This window comes from Micropterus salmoides, unplaced genomic scaffold (genome assembly GCF_014851395.1).
Source record: "Micropterus salmoides isolate LMB-PRFRI ecotype aquatic unplaced genomic scaffold, ASM1485139v1 Ms_hic_scaffold_22, whole genome shotgun sequence".
Taxonomy (NCBI): domain Eukaryota; kingdom Metazoa; phylum Chordata; class Actinopteri; order Centrarchiformes; family Centrarchidae; genus Micropterus; species Micropterus salmoides.
Window position 1 is genome coordinate 6,040,626 of NW_024041373.1, and position 24,139 is coordinate 6,064,764.

Consider the following 24,139-nt stretch of genomic DNA (forward strand, 5'->3'; position numbering starts at 1 on the left):
ATTTATAGCTTAATATAACAAGTTTTTTCTATCGGTCTAAACATTTAGTTTCTTATTTAACTTTTATTTATACAGGGTGGGTTGGCTGAGCATACATTTAATGTAATGCACAGGCTTAACCCTGTCTTAAACCTTAAACCTCAGCTTTTGTTTTGTTACAGTGTTCTCTCTTAATATTGTGCACAATATTCTTTGTCAAAGCTGTATTTCACATATGCTATAAGGTCTGTCCTTATTGTGTCCAATTACTGTACTTGTAGGTACCCCTTGAATTTGCTTTAACAACCTAAATATGGTGTTTGTTGGACCATGATTGAAAAATTGTATTCAATGCCTTATGCCTATTCCCAGGTATTCTAGCAGTGCAGTATTTGATTTCTTCTTCTTCTTCTTCTTGAGAACAGTTCTACACCACACTGATAAGAGGAGGAGAGATGTGTACAATGATTTGCGTGTGCAGTGGGATGCCTAACCTTGAACGACCCAGTGTAAACTGGTAGCCCATGAGCACTCACAGGGAAGTTACCTGACTTTCCACGTGTTGTCCTTTTACTTTGTAAAGCTGTGGCTCAGATTTACGCCTCCCTGATGATGACTCATGGTCTTTAGCACAAAAAACACTTGCAGAAAGAGACATGGCGGCAACTGCCGCGTTATTGGTCGGATAGTATCGTGGAGAAAACTGAATTCACATGGGCTAAAAGTGCAAAGTTGACAAAGGTAAATGACACCTACTGTGCTACTGCTGGGGGCACAATAAATACTGTACTTGAGTAAAGCAATAATTGCACTAATAACAATAAAGAGGATTAAGACAGCTAGAATGAAACACAAACACAAAAAAAGGTAGTGACATGGAAATGAAACAAAGGCAGTACAGACCAGTCAGTGCTGTAACGTTGCGGTGGTTTAACAGTGGGATAGATGGCGTCTTTGGAAGCGGCAGCTCCCTCTCTGTGGAGCCAGGCGATCGGCGGGGGGCCCAGCGGGGGCCAGTAGCTGTCCTCACTCACGGAGCTCAGCAACACCTCTGCTAGCTTCCTCGCTGCAGACTAGGAGGAAACCACAATGTATTAAAAGAAAAATGCAAATATTGGGTAGATGAGCATGCAGATGAGACTACATATTAAGTTATAGATAGCAACATGATAAGCAATAAAGAAAATGTTACTTACTTACTAAATAACTAACCATGCTGCAGAAACTTTAACTGAGGAAAGTTGCTGAGAAAGTTTAAGCTATACACATTTTCCCATCCATCCATCATCTGTACTCACATTTCACATCACATTTTGAGTAGATTTTACTAAAATGCTTCATTAAGCTGCCTGCTGGGTTAACTTCTTTAAAGTGTTGGCATACAGCTACTGCTCTACACTGCATGTGCTGATACTCTATAGAATGATGAATGCTTGGTAGCTAGCAATGCAAACTCTGTGTGTGTGTGTGTGTGTGTGTGTGTGTGTGTGTGTGTGTGTGTGTGTGTGTGTGTGTGTGTGTGTGTGTGTGTTGTGTGTGTGTGTGATGTGACACCTCACCTTCCTGAAGCTTTGAGACCCTCGTGACTCCATCACCCTGAGCACCCTACGCAGTTGGTGAGCACCCTGAGCAAGATGACTAACGCGCGCACACACACACACGCACACACACACACAGTAGGCGTATATCAGTGCGATGTATAGCTTGTAAAGGTAACACTGAAAAAAATAAACATGCAGAAAAAGAAGCTGACAGACTGTGCAGAATGATAACAGGGCTTGGTGATATTCTGACTACATACTGCTTCATACCCAGTCTTACAGCTTGCCATATAAACAATATACAGTGGTTCTACAATGACTGAAGTTGCTAGTGTTATTTGCATCTACCACCTATTTACATAAATGATCTAAACATTAATAACATCCATGAAGGGAGGGTTTACTGTATCAGACTGCTTTAGTTCTACCTTGGTGTACCAATAAACTGGAAAGTGTATGTGACAGTCCAACACTTGCTCAAGCACTACTTTGCTTGTCTTCAAGAGCCCAAGAGTAACTCTGACCCCTGCTGGTCACACATTTAAATGCACCTCTCCTGCACTGAGGTCAAGTGATGCTACAAAGCCTTTCCCTGATTTCTCTTCCTCCTCACTTTCTAAAACAGAACAAAATTTAAAAAATAAAAAAACAAGGTTCCCTCCATTACAACTACATAACACAGATCTATTTGAGCTTATCTTTTATTTTCTTTAAGATGTCCCAGATTAAAGAAGCACTTATACTTGGTAGACGTTGGTACACTTTGGTGTTGTAAAGTGTGTGTCATTGGTATTAAAGCTAAAAGGTGGTCATCTTTTAATTCTTGATTCATGTCAAAATTATATTTTTTTAAAATCACTTTTAACAGGCACATTGTTTACAGTGCAAGCACAGCAAAAACTACGGCAGCCACCGTGTAAACGTATGTGTTGTGTGTATGTAGGGTTGGTCGACTCACCCCCTCTGTAGCAGACAGAGGTAAGCACTCTGTAATGCAGCCTGAAGGAAGTAACCCAGGTCGATGTCCACAGGTGGAGGAAGCAGACTGGCTTTGGCTGTCTTGGTGTGAGGTGTTGTAACTGTCTGATAATACATGAACAACAAAGTTGAAAAAGTACTCATTATGAAGAATGGACCTTATTAGTATTTCATTGGATAATTATTATTGATCCATTAACATAAGCGGTACTCACATGTTAATAAGGTGGAGCTCATTACAACTACTCTATATTCTTTTTATTATATTTATCTGTAACAATGCATAGTTCATAAACTGATTGTGTGTTTTATAAGTAAATGTTAATCTGAAAAGTAACCAGCAACATTAGCCGTGAAATATATGTAAGTGGAGACACTCAGACACACTCACTCACACACACACATAAGCGTGAAAACCTGCACACATATCATGCATATTCGACATGTATAAAAATCCACCTTGTCGAGCTCCTGCAGGTAGGACAGAGCAGCGTCACAGGCCCTGAGGAAACAGCAGAGACTCTCCTCCTCCCTCTCTGACAGACGGATGCGAGACACTGCAGAAACTGTCTGGTGGTCCAGAGAAAGACCTAAAACACAAGGAGAGACCATGGGCATGAGTCTGAATTATGGTTTGCCTGCTCTGCTACCCAGGTAATGGAGTGAACACATGATATACAGTAAATGATATGTACAATCATTTACAAACTAAAAATTGTAATTCTGAGTTCATAATTAGTTATTAATTAATTAATAAGTATGTGAATTAGTATGTGAATGCAAATGTCTGTGTTTTGGGTGACTGAAAAATAAAAGACTTAATCAGGTGTCTTATGTGAAAATATCAAAACTAATGAGAGGAAGGACGTATTTCTTCAGGAAAAACAGTTATCTTCATCTAAACTTAATTCTATTCTTAATAATGGGAAAGACAGGAAGAAAATTTCCAACAAGTATGGTGTTTATTACGAATACATCAGTGGGTAATGTTAGGCTTAAATGACAACATGATTGTCAAATAGAAACTGGCAAGGAGGGCAGGATATATTTCCGTCTCAAAGTTCATAAATGTTCACATAATTAGCTACCTAAGTTATTTTTTGTTGCATCAGATACTGCATATATGACGTGTTCTACCCCAGAGAAGAAGTATTAGATGTCGGTTGTGTGAAATGTTTGTTTTATTTCATAAGAAGCAAAGTTTAATTTTTGGAAATCTGCTGTTGATATTTTATCCCGGTGCGGACAGATTTCTAAATCCTCATTTGTTTGTTAGTTACTACCAAACAAGCCTGGAGTTCACATGATAAAATTAATATTGATCTCGCACTATTGGCAGCATGCATTGCTAATCTCTGGATATCCACTATTCTGCCTCCTTCACAGTGGTGGATTGAGTTTCAAATTATTTGATGCTTAATAAGGCTTATTATATCATCAAAGGGAAGCCCCAGCATTTTTTTCGAGACACCTACATTTGTTCTAAATTTCCTTTTATGTACTTTTCCCTTTTGTGCTGTGCAGATGGATGCACTGCTGATGCATGAATACAGCGGAAGAAGTGAGCAGGGCAGTCCTGGTCCAGATGCCAGGTCTAATGTCAGTTAGTGCACTTATTGGTACAAATAAACGGTGTGAGCAGGAACATTTCTAGACCGCTGGAGGCCTGTGATGGGCAGCAGCTTCGGGCCAGACGCCAGGCCAAATCAAATAAGCAGACAGCTGCCAAAGGACAAGACACCACCATCAAAATATTCACATCTGACGTCATTCCCACAACAATATGCAATATGTACACAAAAAAACATGGGAAGGAGCTATGCAACCCCCAAAGGGTCTGATCAGTGATCTGTATCAAAAACAGTTACTGCAATGCAATTCTCTTCAGTTTCATGAGCATGAGGTCATGTCCGATTATCAGGAAGCAGCGAGAGTAATGACATGATTATGGGTGTAACAAGGTTATCCAGCGCTGTAAGTACTATGGACAGTGTAATGTTCTGTGAATGTGACCTTTGACCTTTAATAACGCTGGAATTCAATGTGTCAAAACAGAGAAAATATTTAAGATTGCATCCGACTGGAAAAGGCACATTTTTAAAGCGACCCCAAAATAATATGCTATAATGAAATAGCATTGTTGGACAGACAGCTTGTGTGACTGTGAGTAACAGTAAATGCTTCCTTGGCATATGACACACAGTCATCAGGTTTTTAAAACGGCATCTGTACAGAAATCTGCCAGTTGCAGTAAATCTGTTCCCTGAAGGGCTTTGTTACTTTACTCTGAATCCATCCTATTTTCAACATTATTACTTTGGTGTCTTCGGGAGAGCAAGCTGAGGAGGTAACACAGAGGTCGATTTTCACATTTCCCCTTTCACATCATCAATGTCATCCACAAGCTGAGGTTACGACTCAAAGAAATACACAAAGAGATTACTGATATAACTATCTGTGCAATCAAGCTGATGTTTTCCAGCTGCATTACATTCATTCCCACAGATTGGATTTCATCAGTTCCCTCCCTACCACTTCCACTTCCAACCCCCGTACAAGGTCATTATCATTTAGTGCTGTAATAACTCCTAGCAGCAGGATTAAGAATGGGGTCATCAAGGAAATGTATGCAGGGAGCTGTTCAGTCTTGGCGGGTGTTTTTCAGGGAAACATGCCAGTCCTCAGTGCTGCCTCAGCTTACTTAATAATAATAATAATAACAACTATTATTGTTATTATTTTTATTATTATTACATATTATTATTATATGTAGCCATTTTGCTACAGTTACCCTTCACACAACAGCTGCGGCTGTGTTTGCAATCTCACCTTTCTTTTCTCTGTGAGAGGGAAGAAAGTTGTGGAGAGCCCCCAGCTTCAGTAGTGCATGGATCATACGAAATATTCATCCAGCCAGAGGGAACGATCAGCGTGGGAGTGGGGCGGACCAGGGACAGGAAATCGCGGAGCAACCGGCCGCTGCGGACAGTCGATGATCCTTCCCTCTGGCTGGATGAAGTCTGACACTCCTAATTTTACGCATGGATCCATGATGACAGAGAAATATAGATATATTCATGGCAATAAAGCATGCTGTCAATATTTTAGAGACCCCCCAAAATGTCACAAATCATGCTTTTAGGGGAGCTAGGAGAGTCTTATTAAGGGGAGCTAAGCTCACCCTGGCTCCCCCTAGTTCACACCCTGATTTTGACCATATATACTGACTGCTTCATTGGCCACAGATCAAGAAGTGGTCGGACAATGAGACAGGTCGGTAACAAGTGAACAGTTTAGCTAGACTATAATAAAAGAATTACAGTAGAAATATCAGCAGTAACAAGAAAACTGCGGATGTGGATCAAATTGAACCAGGAAATGGGTCTTTAAACTGTGATGAATGTTTAGAACTGACAGTTTAGGTAATAATTTTATCACTCACTCCTCCTGGGTCCAGTGTTTTTATTACTCAAGAAATTTGACCCAACCCAAGTTGTAAAAAAAACTGGTGGTGTCAGGTACCTTTAATGACAAAAGCCTCAGCCAGCAGGCGGAGGTGGTAAGTTGGCTGGTCATCCTGCGTCAGCTCCTCCAGTCCCACCCTGGCACACATCCCCTGGGCGTCCCTGTAGCGACCCTGCACATAGTGCACTTTGGCCATCAGCAGCAGAGCCTCATTCAAGTATCTGGGCTGAAGGAAAGGTGAAAATAAATTGTTTGGCAAATCACTGAAGCAACACAAAGGAAGAGATTTATATGAAAGGCTTCCTGTGCCATAATATGTTCAGAACTTCCTTTATTTGGTTAAGTAACAAATATATGCTTTATGCAGAGAAGAATCTACAACTGTAGGATGACCTGAAGGAACCCAGATTAGACTGACTGTGAGACGGCCCCTGCTGAGGATGGTGTTGAGGTGGCCTTTGGCCCTGCACAGTTTGGGCTGGGTCTTGTCCATCAAAGGTGTGGAGCTCCGTAACAGGTCAATATTTTCCTGCAGGCACTCCTCCAGCAGCGTCTCGGCCATCAGCAGCACCCCGTAGTCATCTAGGGGGTGGGATTGAAAAAGTCAAATGTGAACTGAGTTCGTTGGAATAAGTCTGAGCTCAAGGTCACATGTCATTTATTTCTGTAGCCAAAGCAAACCTCAGTCACTCCATTAAAAACAGCATTTCCCACCAGCTCAGGGAGAGGAGTTCAAAGATGCCAGAGACCTAATGTCTATTTAGAAGCTACAGTTTCCATTTCCCCTCATACTTTCCTGAAATAGCTTTAACAATATAATCATCCGATACACGCTCCACATCCACCTACACTGAATCAAGATACTAAAGTTTACTCATACAGTAAATAAACCAACTCTGTTCTGACCGGGCCCTCAGTCTCCAGTAGTAAAGCACAGTTTTTGTGTACACAGAAACACACTCAATTAAAGCCTTCCTGTTTAGCCGTTTCATTCCGTTAGTGTGTGTTCTGACGCCAACCCTGGGAGTGGTGTTTATGTCCTGATACACTTGACATGTTTGCCAGTTAGTTTTATCAGCACAGCGAAAGCTTAACCTGCCCATAAGGGGAAGGTGAGGGATAAACAGCAGGACTTGTCTCAGAAGAGAGCTATTTAATGATTTCACACAAGTTGGAGGCTAGACTTTGGAAAGAGTCAGTGTTAACCAAGAGGTAACAACATCTACCCTTGAGTTCACTTACACTAAAACATTATTTCATCTGTGACTGTCTCTGTTTTCCAGGAGTCATTTTGTAATTCACTGCTGTAATTTCATCTCCTTTTGTCCACCTCCTCTTCCACTACTAATTTCCTAATTTTCATGAATTACATTTAAACTCTCCAGAGAACAGGTGGGAAGTTGTTGCTATCAGTGATCAGTTTTACTGGGGTGTGTGTGTGTGTGTGTGTGTGTGTGTGTAGATAAGCAATAATGAAAGCGGAGCAACAGCTTTCCAATTGAGAAAAAAATCACTGTTTTCATATCAGCAGTAGATCAAGTAGCTATTTATAAAAGAGGTTGCTCATAGTGATAAACCCATAGAGTATTATCACTTTAAAAAGTGTGTTTCCATTAATTGGTTTTCCAGCCCACAACTTTATTATATTTTTAACCGACTGTACACAACCTGCCCAGCATCAAACAACAGTCAGATAAAGTTAGCAACTAGCTAGTGCAAACTGTGGAGCATTTAGCAGCTAAAGAGCCAGATATCTCCCTCAGGAGTTAGTGGAGACCAATATTAGGAGAGCGAATATTGGACTGGCTCTGTAACTGCTGGCTGTGTAAATAAGCAACTGTCTCCTTTAAATGCCCTTAAACCTAAACATGCTACATGTAAACTATTGAATTCTGGTTTATAGGCAATTGCTGGGGGAGAAATTGGTGCAGGACTGCAGCCAGGATTTTGAAAATATTTGAAATACTGAGGTCATACAGAACAAAAATCTTTTTATTTTCTACAAATGTTACTTTCCCAATATGAAGGTTAAGTGTTAGGTTAGGTGTTTTGAAGCCTTAACACTGACAGGAATAGGCTGTACATTTTATGTAAAACACATATTTATTTGCATTTAAAAAAAAAAAAATCTAATTTAAAGGATCCCTATGGAGTTACATGGAGCTACAGTAAGTGGTTGTAATGTGCTGTGAATTGGTGTATTTGCCACTACTGTGATTTCTCCCTGTGAGATTTGTGGTGAATAGTGGTGCACAGTATCAGCTTTTGTTAACAGTCCTTGCACTTTGAGTTTGACTGACATCTAATTAGACTCTCACATTATGTAGTTTTCCAAAGTAAAATACTCCAAACAACAAGAGACCTAAGAACGCAGAGTACACCACCAATGGCTGCTGTTCACAGTTTTACAGCAGGGTGGACTTTATTACTATGTTGAATTCCTTATTACTTTAACTGCCGTGATGTTCCTGTATCTCTAGTCTAAAACTAACTCTCCTGGTGCACCATGCCTTCCATGGCCATTCGTTGTCAGATCGTCTATTGTGAACCATGCATGCACACAGTAATACCACATTGATTTAACACTTGAGTGCATGTGCAGGCAGGGAGAAACTGCGGGCCTGCTCTATCAGCCAGTTATGGGCACCATAATAAGAGACTTGCAGTCAAGTCTGCTGAGCCCATATTTACTCTGCTAAGGTTAGAGGTGGAAGCAGGTGCATTAGCGATTTGCCAAAGTAATGCTTTCTGAGGCACATAATGATAAGTGTGTTTGCATTTCTTTCAGCACATGTACAGTGTGGAATGATTTCAAGGGTAAAAGCAGGCATTGATCGTGTTCTACATAAGATCAAGAGCAGGTGGTACTGTATATCCTGATAAGATACCTTTGTTCACGTACTAACCCTTTCACTGTGTAGCTATGGGCCCTACTGCAAACTTCCGGGGAGTGACATTTTGTTGTTGGAGCCATCCAGCATCCACTATTTGACCCCTGGTATGACCCACTGGGGCAGAAGTATGCTACTTATTATCATTATTGTTGTCATTTGTGGAATTTTGCTAAGGAAACCTTTAATGTTCAGTAACCCACTATATGTTGTTGGGAGTCCAAAGTCCAACTTGCACTGCAAAAAATATCCATCCTTGAACAAACACTTACTGAGTTTATAGGCTGCAAAGTTGTTCCTAGTGCACATCGATTATATCAATGCATTTTTATCAAGACCGTTCCTATAAATAAGTGACACTTCCTCTGGAAACAACTTCCTGAAACTTCCTTAAAAAGACGTGGAATTTAAACAACTTTTGGCAGAATATAGATTATGACCTATAGCCTGTCAGTTTCAACCTGATTATGGAACTTTTTTTTGGACGCTTATGTTTCGCAGTGTGCAGTAACGCCAGTCAGGAAGCGACAGGAGATACCTCAACTTGAAATCCTCCAGGTGTAGAAAACTCACCGTCCTCGTGGAACCGCGCAGCCTGCATCTGGTCGATGATCGCCGGCATCTTGTCCCACTGGCACTCGGCCCGGTAGCGCTCCAGCTCCGCTTCCAGTCGGGCTTGGGTGAAGGAGACCCGGGATGTCATCGCGGCTCTGTCCCGGTGGTGACTGTACTCCCCGGTGTACACGATGGGAGTAACTGCACACTATCGGGAGACAGAAATGTGCAATCTTTGAGTGCGGAGGGGTGGGGTGTATGTGTGTGTGTGTGTGTGTGGGGGGGGGGGGGGGTCACTACAAGCGCACAAGGTCAGCAAACTGAAAAACCAGAGCGCAAAAATTTAATTAGCCTCCATGTGGGAATATTTTTAATTGTTAGGTTGTTATTGTTACTATAGGAAATAATATATTTATGTCTAAAACACTGTTTTCACTTGTTTCTTTACAGCGCATACAATGCCTATTATTGTGCATTTTTTAAAATCTTGTCTAGCATTGGGCAATTCATTAGAGCCTCCTGTCAGTAAATGTTTTATTACTGTGGCATTTTGAGAGGGCTTGATCTGTAGTTGCTGGAAGTAAAAGGACGGGTGTCCTCCTCCAAACAGCCATGTCCTTAATCTTTCCCGTTAACACTTTAACTGGATCAGGTAGGGCTTACAGCAAAGAAAAGAAAGCTGCAGGTCTACTCTGCTGCAGCAAAGTCTGCAACCAAAAAGAGACAGTGTGCATACATATAAGGTGCTGTTTTCGTCTTTTTAACAGTGTTCATTCCATTAATGAGTTCACTAGGAAAAAAATCAATTTGTAATTGCTTGGCTTGCCCCCTGATTTGGGTTCAGCAGCAGTGGCAGGCTGACGCTGGCTAACCTCCTGGCTCAGTTACAAAATGATACATCTGTCAGCTATTGACATAGCCTGCCACTTTATCAAGCACAGCCCTGTATAAACCCATGGATGCACAAGGCAGAAGAAACTAAAATAGTTTTCTTTCAGGTCACACCATCACTTAAATGGTGAAATGTTGTGGGGAAAAGGAAAAAATTCACATGAATCCACCAGCAGTTGATCAATAATTTACATTTGTCTGAACAACAGCACAAGGTCTGCATACAGGGGATTACGAGGGTCACTGACGGCTACTGAAGGGTTTTACTGAGAGTCTAGGCTATCAGCTATGACATAAAAAAAACCTCAAGCCTCCTGAACAGAGATTTAGCAGCGTCATTTTCTCTCTGGAAACTTGACATTTGCTTGACTCAAATCGACGCTTCTCCTGTCCTCTCAGTAAACTCCGCCAGCTGAGCGGCTGCTTCACTCCCCCTGCCGACGTAAACAAAGAGTCACCTCAAAGACTTTTTTCTCTGTCAAGATAGGTCACGCCGTGAACTTTGACCGCTGGAAAGTGTCGCATGTAAAGTACTCGCACACATTACAATATTTAGTAAAATAACCTAAACGTTAGCTTGTGTCAGCGATAACCTATTTACTCAACAGTCTCCGCAACTTAGATTTCACCCGGCGTACGGCCACCCTACGAAACAGGAAGCTTGCATTTGTTACGTACTTAAAGACACGTCTAAGTGTTATCAGAATCAGCTTTATTTGCGAGGAATTTGTCTCAGGATTGTATATTGCTCACGATGTGCTTACTCATACAATAATACAATTATAAAATAAAATCAGACACAGTAGGCTACAGTATAGAGAACACAATATATACACACAATAAACAGAAACAAAAGCAATATAGACAGATTGAGCTGTATCTTACTATAACCTTAAACATTACATTGGAACAGGAAGGGTACATTAATAATGTAATTCTGTGAGCGGCTAAAAGTAACAATGTAGTCTGTCCAGCGAGATTTTACTAAATATCGACGCTTGGTGCAGCAATTCTCTCGCCTCAGTTGTATACTCTCCGATAACTTGAGCCAATCACAATGAGCTGTCGTGTCCAAGTGGGGCTACGGCAAGCCACTTGGTCCTGAATAACTGGTTATTGATGCCAGCCGACTAAGAAAACATAACTGTCCACGGATTCAAGTGCCGCTACAAATTATTTTCAAGTAAGTATTAAATAGCCCTTTAAGTAATTACATAATTGAGCGGAGGATGGTTTGTGGGTCAAACAGGCCATGGCATTTTAACGCTGTCCTGAAGCTTCATGTTAGCGCATCTTGTCAGCGGTAATGTTACAGTCAGCCTTTTTGCTAACGTTAATGCTTTCATTGGTATTTTACTGTAAAAACGTAAGTTATGTAACGTTAACGTTATATATGATACCTACAGTATGTAGCTCCATCGGATAGTTTCATAGCACGTAAATACCGCTATTTAGCCCATTGTTTTTCTATTGAAGTTAAAGTTGCCTCTCGACGTTTCATGTGACTTTGGATATAGGCTATCTAATGTTACACTGTTTTATTTTATTTACAACAGATTTACTGCATGTTGTCTCCGCTGTTGACCGTATGGCGTAGTTAAATCACTTAGAGCCAGCTCAATAAAATGTATCTAAAGCTCATTTAGCTCTAATAAAGCGATAATGAAACCGCAAAGGGAAAAAACCCTTAGGGGTAAATGGAGGTTATTTAATTACAAACTGGGATATATTAATGAAAAATGTGAGGAAAAACTGAACTAAAGAGTTTAAAAAATATACATTTAGTGTATAAATAGGCTATGTAAAAAAAAAAAAGGGGGGGGGGTGATATTCACTATATATTTATTGTTTACAGCACATTAAAGTCTTTAATTTAACTTGCTGCCTGTCTGTCCCTGTTTGCCTGTCTGTCTGTCTGTCTGTCCAGCAGAATGAGTAGTTGCAGGAGTAGTGTGCAGTGGGGGGGTCTGTTCCTCCTCCTTTCCTCCTATCTGTTGAGTGTCCACTCTCATATGGATCCACAACAGCAGCAGCAGCCGCCACCGGTCGTAGAGAGTGCAGGTCACATATCCGGCCACGGTCACGGTCGCCTGGACAAAACCATGGTCCAGGACAAAGAGTGAGTGATATCTCCACATTCACGTTCAAAGCATGTTCTCTGCCAGTGCTGTAGATGCACGGTTCAGCACTTATTTGCATAGCATGGTGAACTTTGAACAGTCAGCAGCAGCGTCCACACACACTACTGAGTATATAAAAGCTGTGGTTTTTAACTCCTCTTTTGTCTCCCAGCCACATCATGGAGCATTTAGAAGGTGTGATTGACAGTCCAGAGAAGGACATGACACCTCAGGAGCTTCAGCTGCACTATTTCAAGATGCATGATTACGATGGCAACAACCTGCTCGATGGGCTGGAGCTAGCCACAGCTATCACACATGTACACAGAGAGGTAGGTGCGTGTGTGTGTGTGTGTGTGTGTGTCTTAGGTGTGAACATACACATTTACCTGCTTTATATACTAGGTTATATACTTTTTAGTAACACTTTAATATTTTTCTAACACAAATAAGTTGCTTTTACTACCCTGGAAAACACATTTTACCATCATGTGAAACTGTGACTCGTGCATTTTGGGGTCGGTCGCTCCCCAAAACCCTGTTTGTGCTCCCTAAATGACCCTGGTTGTTTTGAAGAGTCTGAAATTTCTGAAAAGGAAAGAATTGACAAACGGTATTTCACAGTGGATTGCTTCATCAGCTGCACTGGATGAATTACGCCCCAAGTTAACAGCTTGAGTCAGAAACATGTCCGATTACAGAAGCAAGACACCTTTCAAAAACATGCTCGGCAAACAGCGGCACCGGACGAGATGATGGAGCTAATGGCCGTGTGTGGAGCATCTGTAATTCACGTTAACTGTCATTTTTTATTTACTAAATGAACATCATGCTGTATTGAAGAAGACTTGAAACTAACGACAGAGAAAATAAGACAAAGAAAAAAAGAGAGAGAGAGGGGCTAAACACAAACCTAAACCTCAATTGGTCTGTATTTCATTATAATCACTTTCTGTATAAAATATACAGATTAAAATCACATCTAGACTGTTGTAGTGGCCACACAGCAGAAGCCGATGTGTCACTTGGGAACACAGCATACACACACTCGCAGCAGGTGTAAATTCTGGCCAGCCCATCTGGAACTTCCACTAAGCTATCAACTAGTGGGAGACTCAAGCAGCAACCAATGAAGTCCGACTGCATTTGAGTCACTATATAATATATATAGCGCTACTTCTCACTTAACTCATTAATCACTAATGAGTTTATGGTCTCTGAACCTTTCACAGTGTGTTTTCAGTTCATGAAAGTTAATTGTAAAATTTTGGGCATGTCTTGTTCAGAGTTTGGTTGTAAGACACTCTTAAGGAGTCGGCTATCATCTTTTTCCAGTAGGTACATTTTGTTTTAAGCCTGTTTTTTGCTAGTCAAACTTAGCATCCCAATTAATATCCCATTTAATGTGAAGAAAGGATGCGCCTTACTAACCAAGCTAGCTAGCTCCGCCCTCTCGTCCTAATACGGTCACTTCTGGTTCCAAAAACCCAAGATGCCGACGAACAAAATGCCAAACTTCAGGTTTCTAGTGAATTGTATCTGTTGTTGTAACATATGCATAATTCATCTACATAAATGTTTTTCTATCTTGTTTTGTCAGGAGAGAGGAGAGAACAGCCAGCCGATGAAAGAGGAGGACCTTATTACACTCATTGATGATGTTCTGAGGGATGATGACAAAAACAATGATGGTTATATAGATTACGCTGAGTTTGCCAAATCCCTGGAGTGACATTGGTCATGTCCACAACTACAGCAACAACAACAAGGAATCTGCAGAGAAGAGAAGAAAAGTCAAACTGAGACGCTGCTGCCAAGCCGTCTAGAAAACCATGGTTTAATCTTTGCTTTCTCTCTCACAGGCGATCAATCAGGGTTATTGGTAATTAATGAAGTTTTGGAAATTTTTGTACTTTCTAAGCTTATACTTTTTTTTTTTTTCTCATGTCACATCCAAGCTGGTAGCATCAAAACTGGTTATGCCGGTAATTTAACAGAGGAGTTTTTTTTAGTTTGACTCTGGTGTATGCTTACACTTACAGTGACATTTCTGCTCCTTCTGTTTTTGTAGGTTCCTTGAAATCTTGCCATTTTCAAAGGGCCAGTTCACCCAGTATCACAAAACACTAACCATGGATTTATACTTTTACTCATTTTGGTGAGGTTTACAGCTGTCTGCGGTGACTTCTGCCAAAAGCCCTATACAATAAAAGCCCAAAAGTTCCCAAAAAGTAAAGCCCACTTTACTTTTGGGAACTAGTACAACTACCTATGAAAACTGTCTCCCCAGAGAAACCTGGGCTTTATTTTGATGTGTTGAGCATCACAAACAAAATACCATTCATCCCCATTGTATTGGTATGGTAGCAGAGGTCTCAGTGACAAATTAAACTAAACTATCGGCATTGCTACTGTAGGAGAAAGTCAGAATATTCAGTATGGTGGGGTTTTTTTTTGTAATTTTGGGTGAATTAGCCCTTTTATATATACAGGAGCTCTATAGTGTGTGTTTTTCTTTTAGTGGTGCTACACATAATTCACTCTGGTAGCCCAACATCATCTGAACAGGATGTCATCACTTTAAATGGACTACAGTGTCCGTTTGAGACATGTTTCTGTGCAGTGCGCACGCTGGACTCAAGCAGAGATACACTAATTTAACTTTAGCCAACACACTGCCGCTGTGTGATACTCAACATGGTGGACCAAATGATTCCTTGTGTGAAGCCATTTCATTTGCTGTTTGTGACGAGGATGCGACCAACCGGCCGTTCTCATCACATTGGAATGTGGCCTTGCAGATATACAGTATATAACCTGATGATGTGTGTGTGTGTGTGTGTGTGTGTGTGTGTTAACAGAGTAGAAAACCTTGCTGAACTGATGAGGTGACTCTGGAGTTTATTTTGGAGGGCAGCTCAAAGTCACAGGCAGAACAACACGATACTGAATGTTGCCAGCAGAGAGTCCGTGCAGCGTAGTGGCACGTCAGCGCCACGTGTTACCTCCTGAGGTTGTGTTGCTTTCCTGAAGATTACCACAATTATATGAGCCAATCAGCATCATCTTCACTGTAGTGTGTCAGCCAGCAGATACACGACATAAATGTAACATCATAGACTGAATGTAAAGCAGCACCATACAGCTGATTCTTTATCACTGGATAAACTAGACTTAAAGCACACTGGTTGATGCTGCTGCCGTTGTTTAGAAGCTGATTTAGCTTCGTAGGTTTGCAGTAAAGCACTTGTTATAAACCATTGAACACATGTTTGCTTCAAATCATTAGCTGCCTTGATAACAGATGTGGATCATACATGTCAGATCTCTCTGTTGTTAAATCCATTCTTTGTAAAGTATGATTTTGTATGGATACGTTCTATATTTTTGCCATCCAGTATTGATTCTTCAATCAATTTGGGTTGATCAATGCAAATATTTAAACAACTGAACGCACAACAGATGCAACTGTGTTGTCTCTGGTATGTGAAATATTAAAAACTGTAATCTACAGACTTTGAAGTTTTTTTTATGTGCTGTGGTTTTGAGTCCAAAGGGGACTGAAAAATCTTTTTTTGTTACTGAAAAGGTTTTTGGACAGTTGGGATTCATGTTCAGGACTAGAAATGCTCTAGAAATTGCATACTTAACATTTGCACAATGGTGCACCGTAAAACACATGCAGCAGTAGGTCCACTGACTAAAGGTCACCCACAGTGCACCCGGGAGAACAGTATTGAAGACAATAAGTATGTTGCATTATTAAGAGTGTGTTCTTGTGAAGTGCCGCTCAGCAATAACTAAAAACGTCTGTGGTCGTATATATCACCTTTGTAAACTTGTGAAACACAGAATGCCTAGGTGCAGAAAAAAACTGCTGAGAACTTACATTTGTGCACAATTTATATCAATGGTGAGGTTACACAAAGACTGAGAACAAAAGAGATGCTTTTGTGAACATTTGAGTGCAGATTCAAATGCCACTGTGTGGGAAACTCAGCATTCAAAGTTCCCACACTGTGTATGACACTGAAGTTACTTTTACAGCCAACATCCGGGCCAGAATATGTTCTTGTAACTTAAACGTGTGCCTGTATAATCACAGTGTGGTAGGTGACAAGGAGCATACATGATCACTCAATTTGCTGCAGCTGAATGAGGATTAAAAATATTTTTTAATGTAATATTAGACTTTTTAGATTGGACTCTTCACTTCACACGTCACTTCTTAGCTCCAGTGAGAGGCAGGGTCCAGAGGCTGCATGGAGGCCAGAGAGAACATGGGTGAGGTGAGGTTGCTCCTCAGCGGGCTGTACCACTCTTCATGCTGTCGCTGGGTGGCTGGCGGCGGTGGGACGCTGGGGCAAGGGCACTGGCTGACCGGGCCCGGGTGGCGGGAGTACGCCCCAGAGTGCAGCATGGGGGAGAGGCGGGGGATGTGAGCCAGGGGCTGGGTGTAGTACTGTCGAGCCATGCTGGACGGCTGGACATGCATGCCTCCCAGCAGCGCCCTGTGGCCTGGCATCACACCCATTGGGAGAACTTTCTGTGAGGCCCGCTCCTGCTTCCGCTGTTTGGCTCTTCTGTTCTGAAACCAAACCTGGTTAGAGACAAGGACGAATCAATAGGTGGGTTCAACAAAAGGGGGACATTTAAGCACTGGACTGAGCACTTTGTAAGCATGGTTAAGGCAGCATTTTATTTTTCTATTTCTTTGTAATCAGTTGTTCATGTATTGATGTTTTAATGTGTTTTTTCTTTTGTTATGTGTTCTGTGTGGACCCCGGGAAGAGTAGCATTAGCTTCCTAATTAGATCCTAATAAATCAAATCAATTCAACAGTGGACAACACTGATGAAGTAAATGACAATATTAGGTATTAAAAAGTGCAAGGTGATGTAAAATTGCTTGTTTTGTCCAAGGGTTAACTTACAATTATATTAAAAAGACATAAGCAGTAAATCTTAACATTTGAGCAGCAGGAACCAGTGAGTGGCAATTACAACATTTTCTAAATGTAAAGAAATACATATTAAAGGGAGTGTTCCTATATGTTGCTAAGCAGAAATCACAATTCTATATAATTGGCAATTAAATGAAGTGAGTAATTGGTATCATGCCCTCTGCATATCAGAGTGACTTTGAGTTATCCACGAACCAAGTGACCTCGGCCTATCAAGTCACAGCTGCACATCATGACTGTCAGAAAGTTGACGGTGTGAAATAACTGTAATCGTCCCACCTGTATGCGAGCCTCGTTGAGCTTGGTGATACGGGCCAGCTCCTCTCTGTAGTAGATGTCAGGATATTGGTTCTGTCCAAAGGCAACTTCCAGCTGTTCCAGCTGCTTGTGGCTGAATGTGGTACGGTGGCGTCTCCTGGCTGGGGAGGGGTAGGCCCTGCTCCGCCTGCCAAGGCTGACAGCCATGGAGGTCTCACACAAAGACCCCTTCCTCACCGACTCTCCTATATCTGTTTTCAGGAGGGGGAAAAAAGAGTTGTGTGGATGCTGAAAAGACTTTTACATTTTTGGGGAAACTTCTCCAGCTCCTGTTTCTTGACCTCCTTGGCATGATAATAAAAAAGTGGCCTAAACTTGTAAGGGCGGATTTTGTCAATGACAGTCTCGAAAAGGAGGGATTACGCTGACTTCATGGTTCCCACTGCCATCAGGCAACCTGAGAGCCACAGAGCTTTAGCTGCTAAAGACAAGCTCGTGAGAAAAAGATACCAGAAACTGGAGGATTTGACCAAGATTATTACCACAATCACTGACAAAGTGACTAATCTAACAAATTGGTGGTCTGAGCTGACCTTGACAGTTCACACCATGGTGGTTAGAGAACAGACAGAAGAGGCTGATTCCGTAATTAGCATTACTATTGTTTTCTTATAGACTTTTTCCCCTCTAACTTATTTTAACCAAACCTGGGTACATAATCACACAAAAAACAAAAAAACTTTGTTTTAAAATTTCAGTGTAATTGGATTACTTAGACTTTACAAAGCTTTTAATACTGTTGAAAACTGCTGAATTTTAAAGCAGCTGGGAGAAAATTGCTGGCATATAATGTCAAAACCCACATTGTTAAATTTAACAGTTTCGATGTTGACCATCATGCAACAGTGTAACTCTCTATTGGTGGAATGGTAGGAGACCAACAGTGCATTAAAGTAACTTAAATAATAAACAATTTATATATATATTTATATACTATTACTGAAAATATACAAAAGTAAAACAAAAGGCAAAAAAGTGACATTTTACTGCAAGTATCTCCATCATTGGTGGATGACAGGATGGACTGATAATAATAAACAGACTACTATAATGACAGTTTTTACATAAAGTGGGGTTTTTTTGGACTCACCTGCACTGGAGCTGACAGTAGCCATGTCAGAGTAAACCTCTGCACAGTCCTGTTGGCTCCTCACTGCCTCTCCTGCTACCTTCACCTGGGCCATCCCTGTATCATCTGATCCCCCACACAGACACAACTGACCATAAAGTCCCATGCCATGCCCATGTCCCCGCCCACCCGGTTTACCTGTACCTGTGTGAGGGTCTACGTCAGGAACCACAGCGGAGTGGCTACTGGGACCATACGTTTCCAAGGGTCGTACACTTTTTAGGTGTACCTCCCTTTAATGTATGGATTGAAATAAAAATCTACCTGGAAAGGTTTTCAAAACAATGTACCCACTATCTTTGTTTTATTAATTTTCCATTTAAAATGGATAATATATATAACAAGGTATACCCAGGCATGATCAATAGCTGCTATTTTAAAGGAGTTTAGGGTAGATATTCACTTTGACCACTTTTTCCACTTCATGCGAATGGAAATATTGTACTTTATCTGAAGAGCTACAGTTACTAGTTACTTTGCTGTTTCTGATTTGGCATACAAAATATATGATCAGTTTCTAAAAGATGACGTACTGTTACAGATTATGCCCAACAGTATATAAAGTAGTTACAATTTGCACCAGCTCAACAGTAAAATGCTTCTTACTTGGTAATGCTTTAGTAATAATTAAACAATAACATAATGTATGATGATATAATAGTAACAGGGATATTGAGTACTTTCTGATAGTTTATATACATTTTGCTGACAACACTTGAGTGCATGACTTTTGGCTGTACAGAAAATGATAACTGAGGGATGATAGTTTGCGCTGGAACTTATACGTTGCTGCTTTTGCTGTTATATTGTTGATCATCATCAATTTTTGATTTTGTTTCTGGTGAGATGCAAATGCCTATGTGACCACCAGGTGGCTCTGTTATGTCAGGTTGTGTCACAGAGACTGAAAACTGAACGACAAAACCTTGCATGTGCGAAAGAAAGAATCCTCATATGTCTATATTTATAAGTGTGTATTTAGGTGTGTATTTAGTGTGGAGACCACCCAGCTGAGTACACGCCCCAGTCATCCACAAACACAACCCCTGTCAGGTCAGTTCCCGCATTTAGATTGCTGCATCTTGACTGACAGGGCACCCCGCTGGCTGGATTAACTCAGCTGAACTTCTGTGTAACCTCCCAGGACCCCAGCTGCTATCCTCAGTTCCCATGATGCTAAACTCAGTCCAGGGCCAATGCAGAGAGGAAAGACCCCCTCACGCTTGCACTGGACATTAGGAAGAGACCCACTAATGTCATACTCAGCACTGAGTCATGACAGGGCAGCGTGGAAGGCGGCTCACATTGCTGGAGAGCAACAGCTGGCTTTTTATCAGGGTGCAAACAAGACAGTAATTCATCATGGAGACTATTTTTGTTGAACAGAGCTATTTGCTTGTGTGTGTACAGTATATCCATATAGTGGCAGTAATGTGTACTCTGCATGTGTTGGGCACATATGCAAGGTGGCTAGTTACTAAATCATTTCTTATAGTAGTGTGTGTTTGATAGTGCTGAATTCTGAGTAGTCTCCTCTCCTTCTTGTGTAACAAGTCTGTCGTATCATAAGCCATTTGACCCGAGCGATACATGTGACTCCCAAGAACCAGTAAATCAGAAGTTCAAACGCAGACTGGAGATGTGTCACAGTGATACAGTAGATTTACCCCCAACCCCCACACACTCCCCCAACCACCTCGGTCAGTATCCTTGGCAGAAAAGTGTAAACGACAAAATGCAGTGATTGAATGACCTGCTGTAGAAGTAGTCCTGCAGGAATGTTTTAACGTATTAATTTTCTGGTTGAATATACAAATGACCCTTGAGATTGAACCAGCGTTCCTTGTAGATTCCTTGAGAAAAGTCCCCGGTCTTGTTCTGGCTGCTCTAAACAGCAACACCTAATTTGATTCCTCGTGACAAGTCGTCTGCGAGGGCCAAGTCCTGTGTGTCCTGGAAGAGCTTCCATCATTCCTGCATTGTGTGTGTGTGTGTGTGTGTACTTGTGCACGGCTGCCAAGTCCTCCACGGATCCCATATTCAGCTCACATGTTTCCTGTCCCAGACAACGAATCAGCCACAACCCCCCCCCCCCCCCCCCAGCAAAGCACACTGAGCCTGTCTGTGTGCCCTGTCTGTACCTCCACTTCTATTTGTCTTTCTAGTACATACTACATATAGAAAAAAAAACCCAATCATTTACCAGTCTTAAAATGTATTATCTCCTCATTCGTTTTTAGTAGAAAGGTTTGGAAGAGGTTCATTTTGAAACAAGTGAAGTTATCTCATCTCACTGGGAGATTTTTGCACTTGTTTGAGGAAAAATGAGCAACAACTATTAGGTTGGTCCATTTTTCTCATAAAACCCAGACTCACTGTCTTCCTTTCAAAGAGGATGTTATCATATGTCCTCTTCATCACGCCAGATGCTCGTCCATTTGTCATTAGAAGTAAAATTTGGATTGGTGGCTGAGTAAAAGATGTTTCTGTTCAGTGTCATTAAATGATTCTTCTTTGTGCAATAAAGCAGTACAGCAGTTTTTCCTGCAAAAAAACTGGGGGTACAAGAGAACGCAATTATGAGGCTGCCATTGTTTTTAAAGATCGGCTTGTGTTTGCAGCATCCCTCTGGTCTCAAAATGGACCTCACTTTAAAGCTGCTGAAATCAGTATTTTTTTAATCAGCAATGGATCAAATAATTGTTGGTTTTAGGTTCGCAATTTTACTGTTTTTAGTCACTCTCAACGCTCTCATCCGCCGTGTTTCTAGATGTAGCAGACAACTGTTTTCAGCAACAACAAAAAAATTGATACACACACTGTTCAATAACAAAACAGCAGACCGGCTAAGTAAATGCTCCGTATTTGTATAGCGCCTTTCTAGTCTTTTCAACCGCTCAAAGCACTTTTACACTACATCACATTCACACATTGAGCCTAAGTGCACAAACAGAAACTAACATTCAGACACTGGTGGAACAGCCACCAGGGGCAATTCGGGGTTCAGTATCTTGCCCAAGGACACTTCGACATGCAGCCTGGAGGAGCCAGGGATCGAACCGCCGACCTTCCGATTAACTGGCAACCCTGCTCTACCTCCGCAGCAGCCCAACTTAGAATCTAAAACCTAGACCTCCACACAGAAAGGCCTGGGCTGACCGAGGTCTGGACCCAGGACCTTCTTGCTGTGAGGCCGCAGTGCTGTCCATTGAAAGAGGAGAGAAAGAGGGTTTGGCGGGAGGGATGTGAGAACTGAGAAACTGCTGAGGAAAGGGTTGGACAGGCTTATATACATACATATGTGCTGGTGACTGGATTGGAGAGGCACAGGTGGATGAAATGAGTGATGCACAGGTGTGGTTGGATTAGTGAGTGAGGGGTGGTCTTTTTCCTGAACCTCAGTTATCATTTGTGATCTGGTGAGCATAGTATATGATTCACATAAGACTTTGTATATCCTCACACTCACCCTTCACACTGATCTTGGTTTCCATGAAATGTCCATTTCTTTAATTGGTATTACACAAATTAAGATCATCTACACCTCATTTGCCAGACTTTTCACTCCAGGCACTTATCTTACTGTCTTTAAAATCCCTGCTTTATCAGTTGCTGAGGTGCATATGATCCTCAGTGTGCATTACTTTGGAACAGTCAAGAACTGTTGGTTGCACTGAGTTGTACATGGAGGCAATGAATTAGAAAAGGAAGTGAAGGCAACACCGTCATGCTACATTTTACAGGAGATGCAGATACTCAGGAATTACAGGCAGGTTTCTGTGTGTTCTGTGTGTTGTTTTGCATGGTGTGTAAGTGGTGAACAGGACAGGAGATGCAGGGATGTTTGGAGGGAGACAGAACCATTGCTTCAGTACATGGATCTGATTTCTTTTCATAGGAAAGTGCAATAAATATACATATATTTGTCTTGGTTTCCTCAGTGACACGAAGAGTTCTTGATCATTGCAGCAGCCAGTACTGAGTGTCTCTCTGAGCTCTGAACTAATGTCCTCTTGCACAGTGTTGTTCAATCTGCAGAAGAGTCAGTATAGCGTGAAAAATATTGTAGATACAGATCAAGAACCTTAGAGGGGAGAACTTTCTTTCACTTTCTGTCTTACACACATGTACACAGACACACACATCATCTGCTGAGTACACACGTCTGCACCATTTCATACAGTACACACATGTACACACCTGCACACTTACACACCACATACAAACGCGCGTCTCCTACTCTCGTAAGAGACATGCAAGTCGCATTACACTGGGTGCTCAGTTTCAAACAACACACACACACACACACACACACATACACATGTGCCTTGGGTGTACACAGGCCTCTGTGTGGTTGTGGCCATGTCCAGTATGGACACATAGAGGAAATTCTTCCCTCCCAATTTCCCGGGACTGAACTGGGAGTGACCTGGTTGGCAGACACACAGCCCCGATGGAAGGAATGTAACTCAACTCCCCCCGCCTCACCCTCAAAAACGCCCCCTTACCCATCCAGCAGTCTGCTGGCCCAGCTGTGTGAGGACAGAGCAAGAAACACACAGTACTGTAGGAAGATTCGTGAAACTCCTAACTGTACTTTGGTGAATATTCATCTTTGAGGAGTTCATTGTGTAAAAGATTCATCTCTGTTCGACACTGTCTCTAGGCATCACTAAAGCACCAACACACTAACACATATGTTTTTCTTTTCTTGAGCAACTCAGAAAGTACTTCCAGTCCCACCAAAAACAATAACCATAAGAGCAGCAACAACAGAGCAAAAGCAAAAAACAAGAGTTGAAAATGTGAAAACAGAGGCCCTAACAAAAGGCAAGAAAAGAAACTCCACAATAAGTACAGCGAAAATACAGAGAAACAAGTGCAACCACATAATCAGTCATTACTCCTAACACCAATAAACAACAGCAGGAAGAATAACAGAAATAGCATGTTACGTTTAGCACCAAGCTCAAAACAAAGCTAATGTTAATGCCTAATGTCGCATGTCGCATTTGCATCAAATGAAAGTTCCTATATAAAACATTTGGCTTGTAAATACAGCTTACATCATCATTCAAGTGCTAATGATGAGTGGACATTTAGATTTAATTAGCTCTAAATTAGGTACAAACACCCTCATTTAAAGCTTATTTGGTAAAATAATTTTTTATCAATACATGTCCAACTCTATCTGTCATGACTGAAATGCTATCCATGAAATATATTACCCCCAAAATCCACTGTGATAATGATCCACTGGCATTCTAACTGGTGTGCCAGTGTCAACTGGTTGGGAGCGTCTGAAGCTG

The 24,139-nt window shown here is 41.5% G+C and overlaps 3 protein-coding genes across 6 annotated transcripts in view; 1 reads left to right on the top strand and 2 right to left on the bottom strand.

Annotated features, from left to right (window-relative positions):
- ttc7a (tetratricopeptide repeat domain 7A) overlaps positions 1-10,811 on the bottom strand; it is a 48,651-nt gene extending 37,840 nt beyond the window's left edge. Inside the window, exons 1-8 of one of the 3 annotated variants that reach the window (XM_038737288.1) lie at positions 10,605-10,811; positions 9,428-9,617; positions 6,382-6,545; positions 6,021-6,189; positions 2,958-3,088; positions 2,479-2,603; positions 1,539-1,617; positions 883-1,052 (exon numbers count right to left, since the gene is read on the bottom strand). In XM_038737288.1, the coding sequence (XP_038593216.1) occupies positions 883-1,052; positions 1,539-1,617; positions 2,479-2,603; positions 2,958-3,088; positions 6,021-6,189; positions 6,382-6,545; positions 9,428-9,617; positions 10,605-10,661 (1,085 nt within the window). In that variant the 5' untranslated portion in view covers positions 10,662-10,811. Of the gene's footprint in view, positions 1-526; positions 844-882; positions 1,053-1,538; positions 1,618-2,478; positions 2,604-2,957; positions 3,089-6,020; positions 6,190-6,381; positions 6,546-9,427; positions 9,670-10,604 lie in introns of those variants that run through there. The other 2 variants (XM_038737286.1, XM_038737287.1) reach the window with 2 other exon arrangements.
- Positions 10,812-11,329: 518 nt separating this feature from the next.
- mcfd2 (multiple coagulation factor deficiency 2, ER cargo receptor complex subunit) lies at positions 11,330-15,933 on the top strand. Of its 2 annotated transcripts, none has more exons than XM_038737290.1 (4): positions 11,330-11,483; positions 12,228-12,419; positions 12,593-12,752; positions 14,021-15,933. In XM_038737290.1, the coding sequence occupies exons 2-4, from the start codon at positions 12,232-12,234 to the stop codon at positions 14,150-14,152; spliced, it is 480 nt and encodes a 159-aa protein (XP_038593218.1). In that variant the 5' UTR covers positions 11,330-11,483; positions 12,228-12,231; the 3' UTR covers positions 14,153-15,933. The 2 variants fall into 2 exon arrangements, with proteins under 2 accessions (XP_038593218.1, XP_038593219.1); XM_038737291.1 differs by having other exon boundaries at positions 11,337-11,483; positions 12,231-12,419.
- Positions 15,721-18,885, bottom strand: prop1 (PROP paired-like homeobox 1). Its single transcript, XM_038737289.1, has 3 exons — positions 18,792-18,885; positions 17,663-17,892; positions 15,721-17,020 (listed from the first exon to the last, which is right to left on the bottom strand). The coding sequence occupies exons 1-3, from the start codon at positions 18,883-18,885 to the stop codon at positions 16,649-16,651; spliced, it is 696 nt and encodes a 231-aa protein (XP_038593217.1). The 3' UTR covers positions 15,721-16,648.
- Between the last annotated feature and the right edge of the window lie 5,254 nt (positions 18,886-24,139).

Coding starts and splice junctions, on each gene's coding strand:
- mcfd2 (XM_038737290.1), top strand. CDS start 12,232: ATGAGTAGTTGCAGGAGTAGTGTGCAGTGGGGGGGTCTGTTCCTCCTC. Junction 12,420..12,592: donor ACCATGGTCCAGGACAAAGA/GTGAGTGATATC, acceptor TTTGTCTCCCAG/CCACATCATGGAGCATTTAG. Junction 12,753..14,020: donor TCACACATGTACACAGAGAG/GTAGGTGCGTGT, acceptor TTGTTTTGTCAG/GAGAGAGGAGAGAACAGCCA.
- prop1 (XM_038737289.1), bottom strand. CDS start 18,885: ATGGCCCAGGTGAAGGTAGCAGGAGAGGCAGTGAGGAGCCAACAGGAC. Junction 17,893..18,791: donor TACTGTCAGCTCCAGTGCAG/GTGAGTCCAAAA, acceptor TCCTGAAAACAG/ATATAGGAGAGTCGGTGAGG. Junction 17,021..17,662: donor TCAACGAGGCTCGCATACAG/GTGGGACGATTA, acceptor GTCTCTAACCAG/GTTTGGTTTCAGAACAGAAG.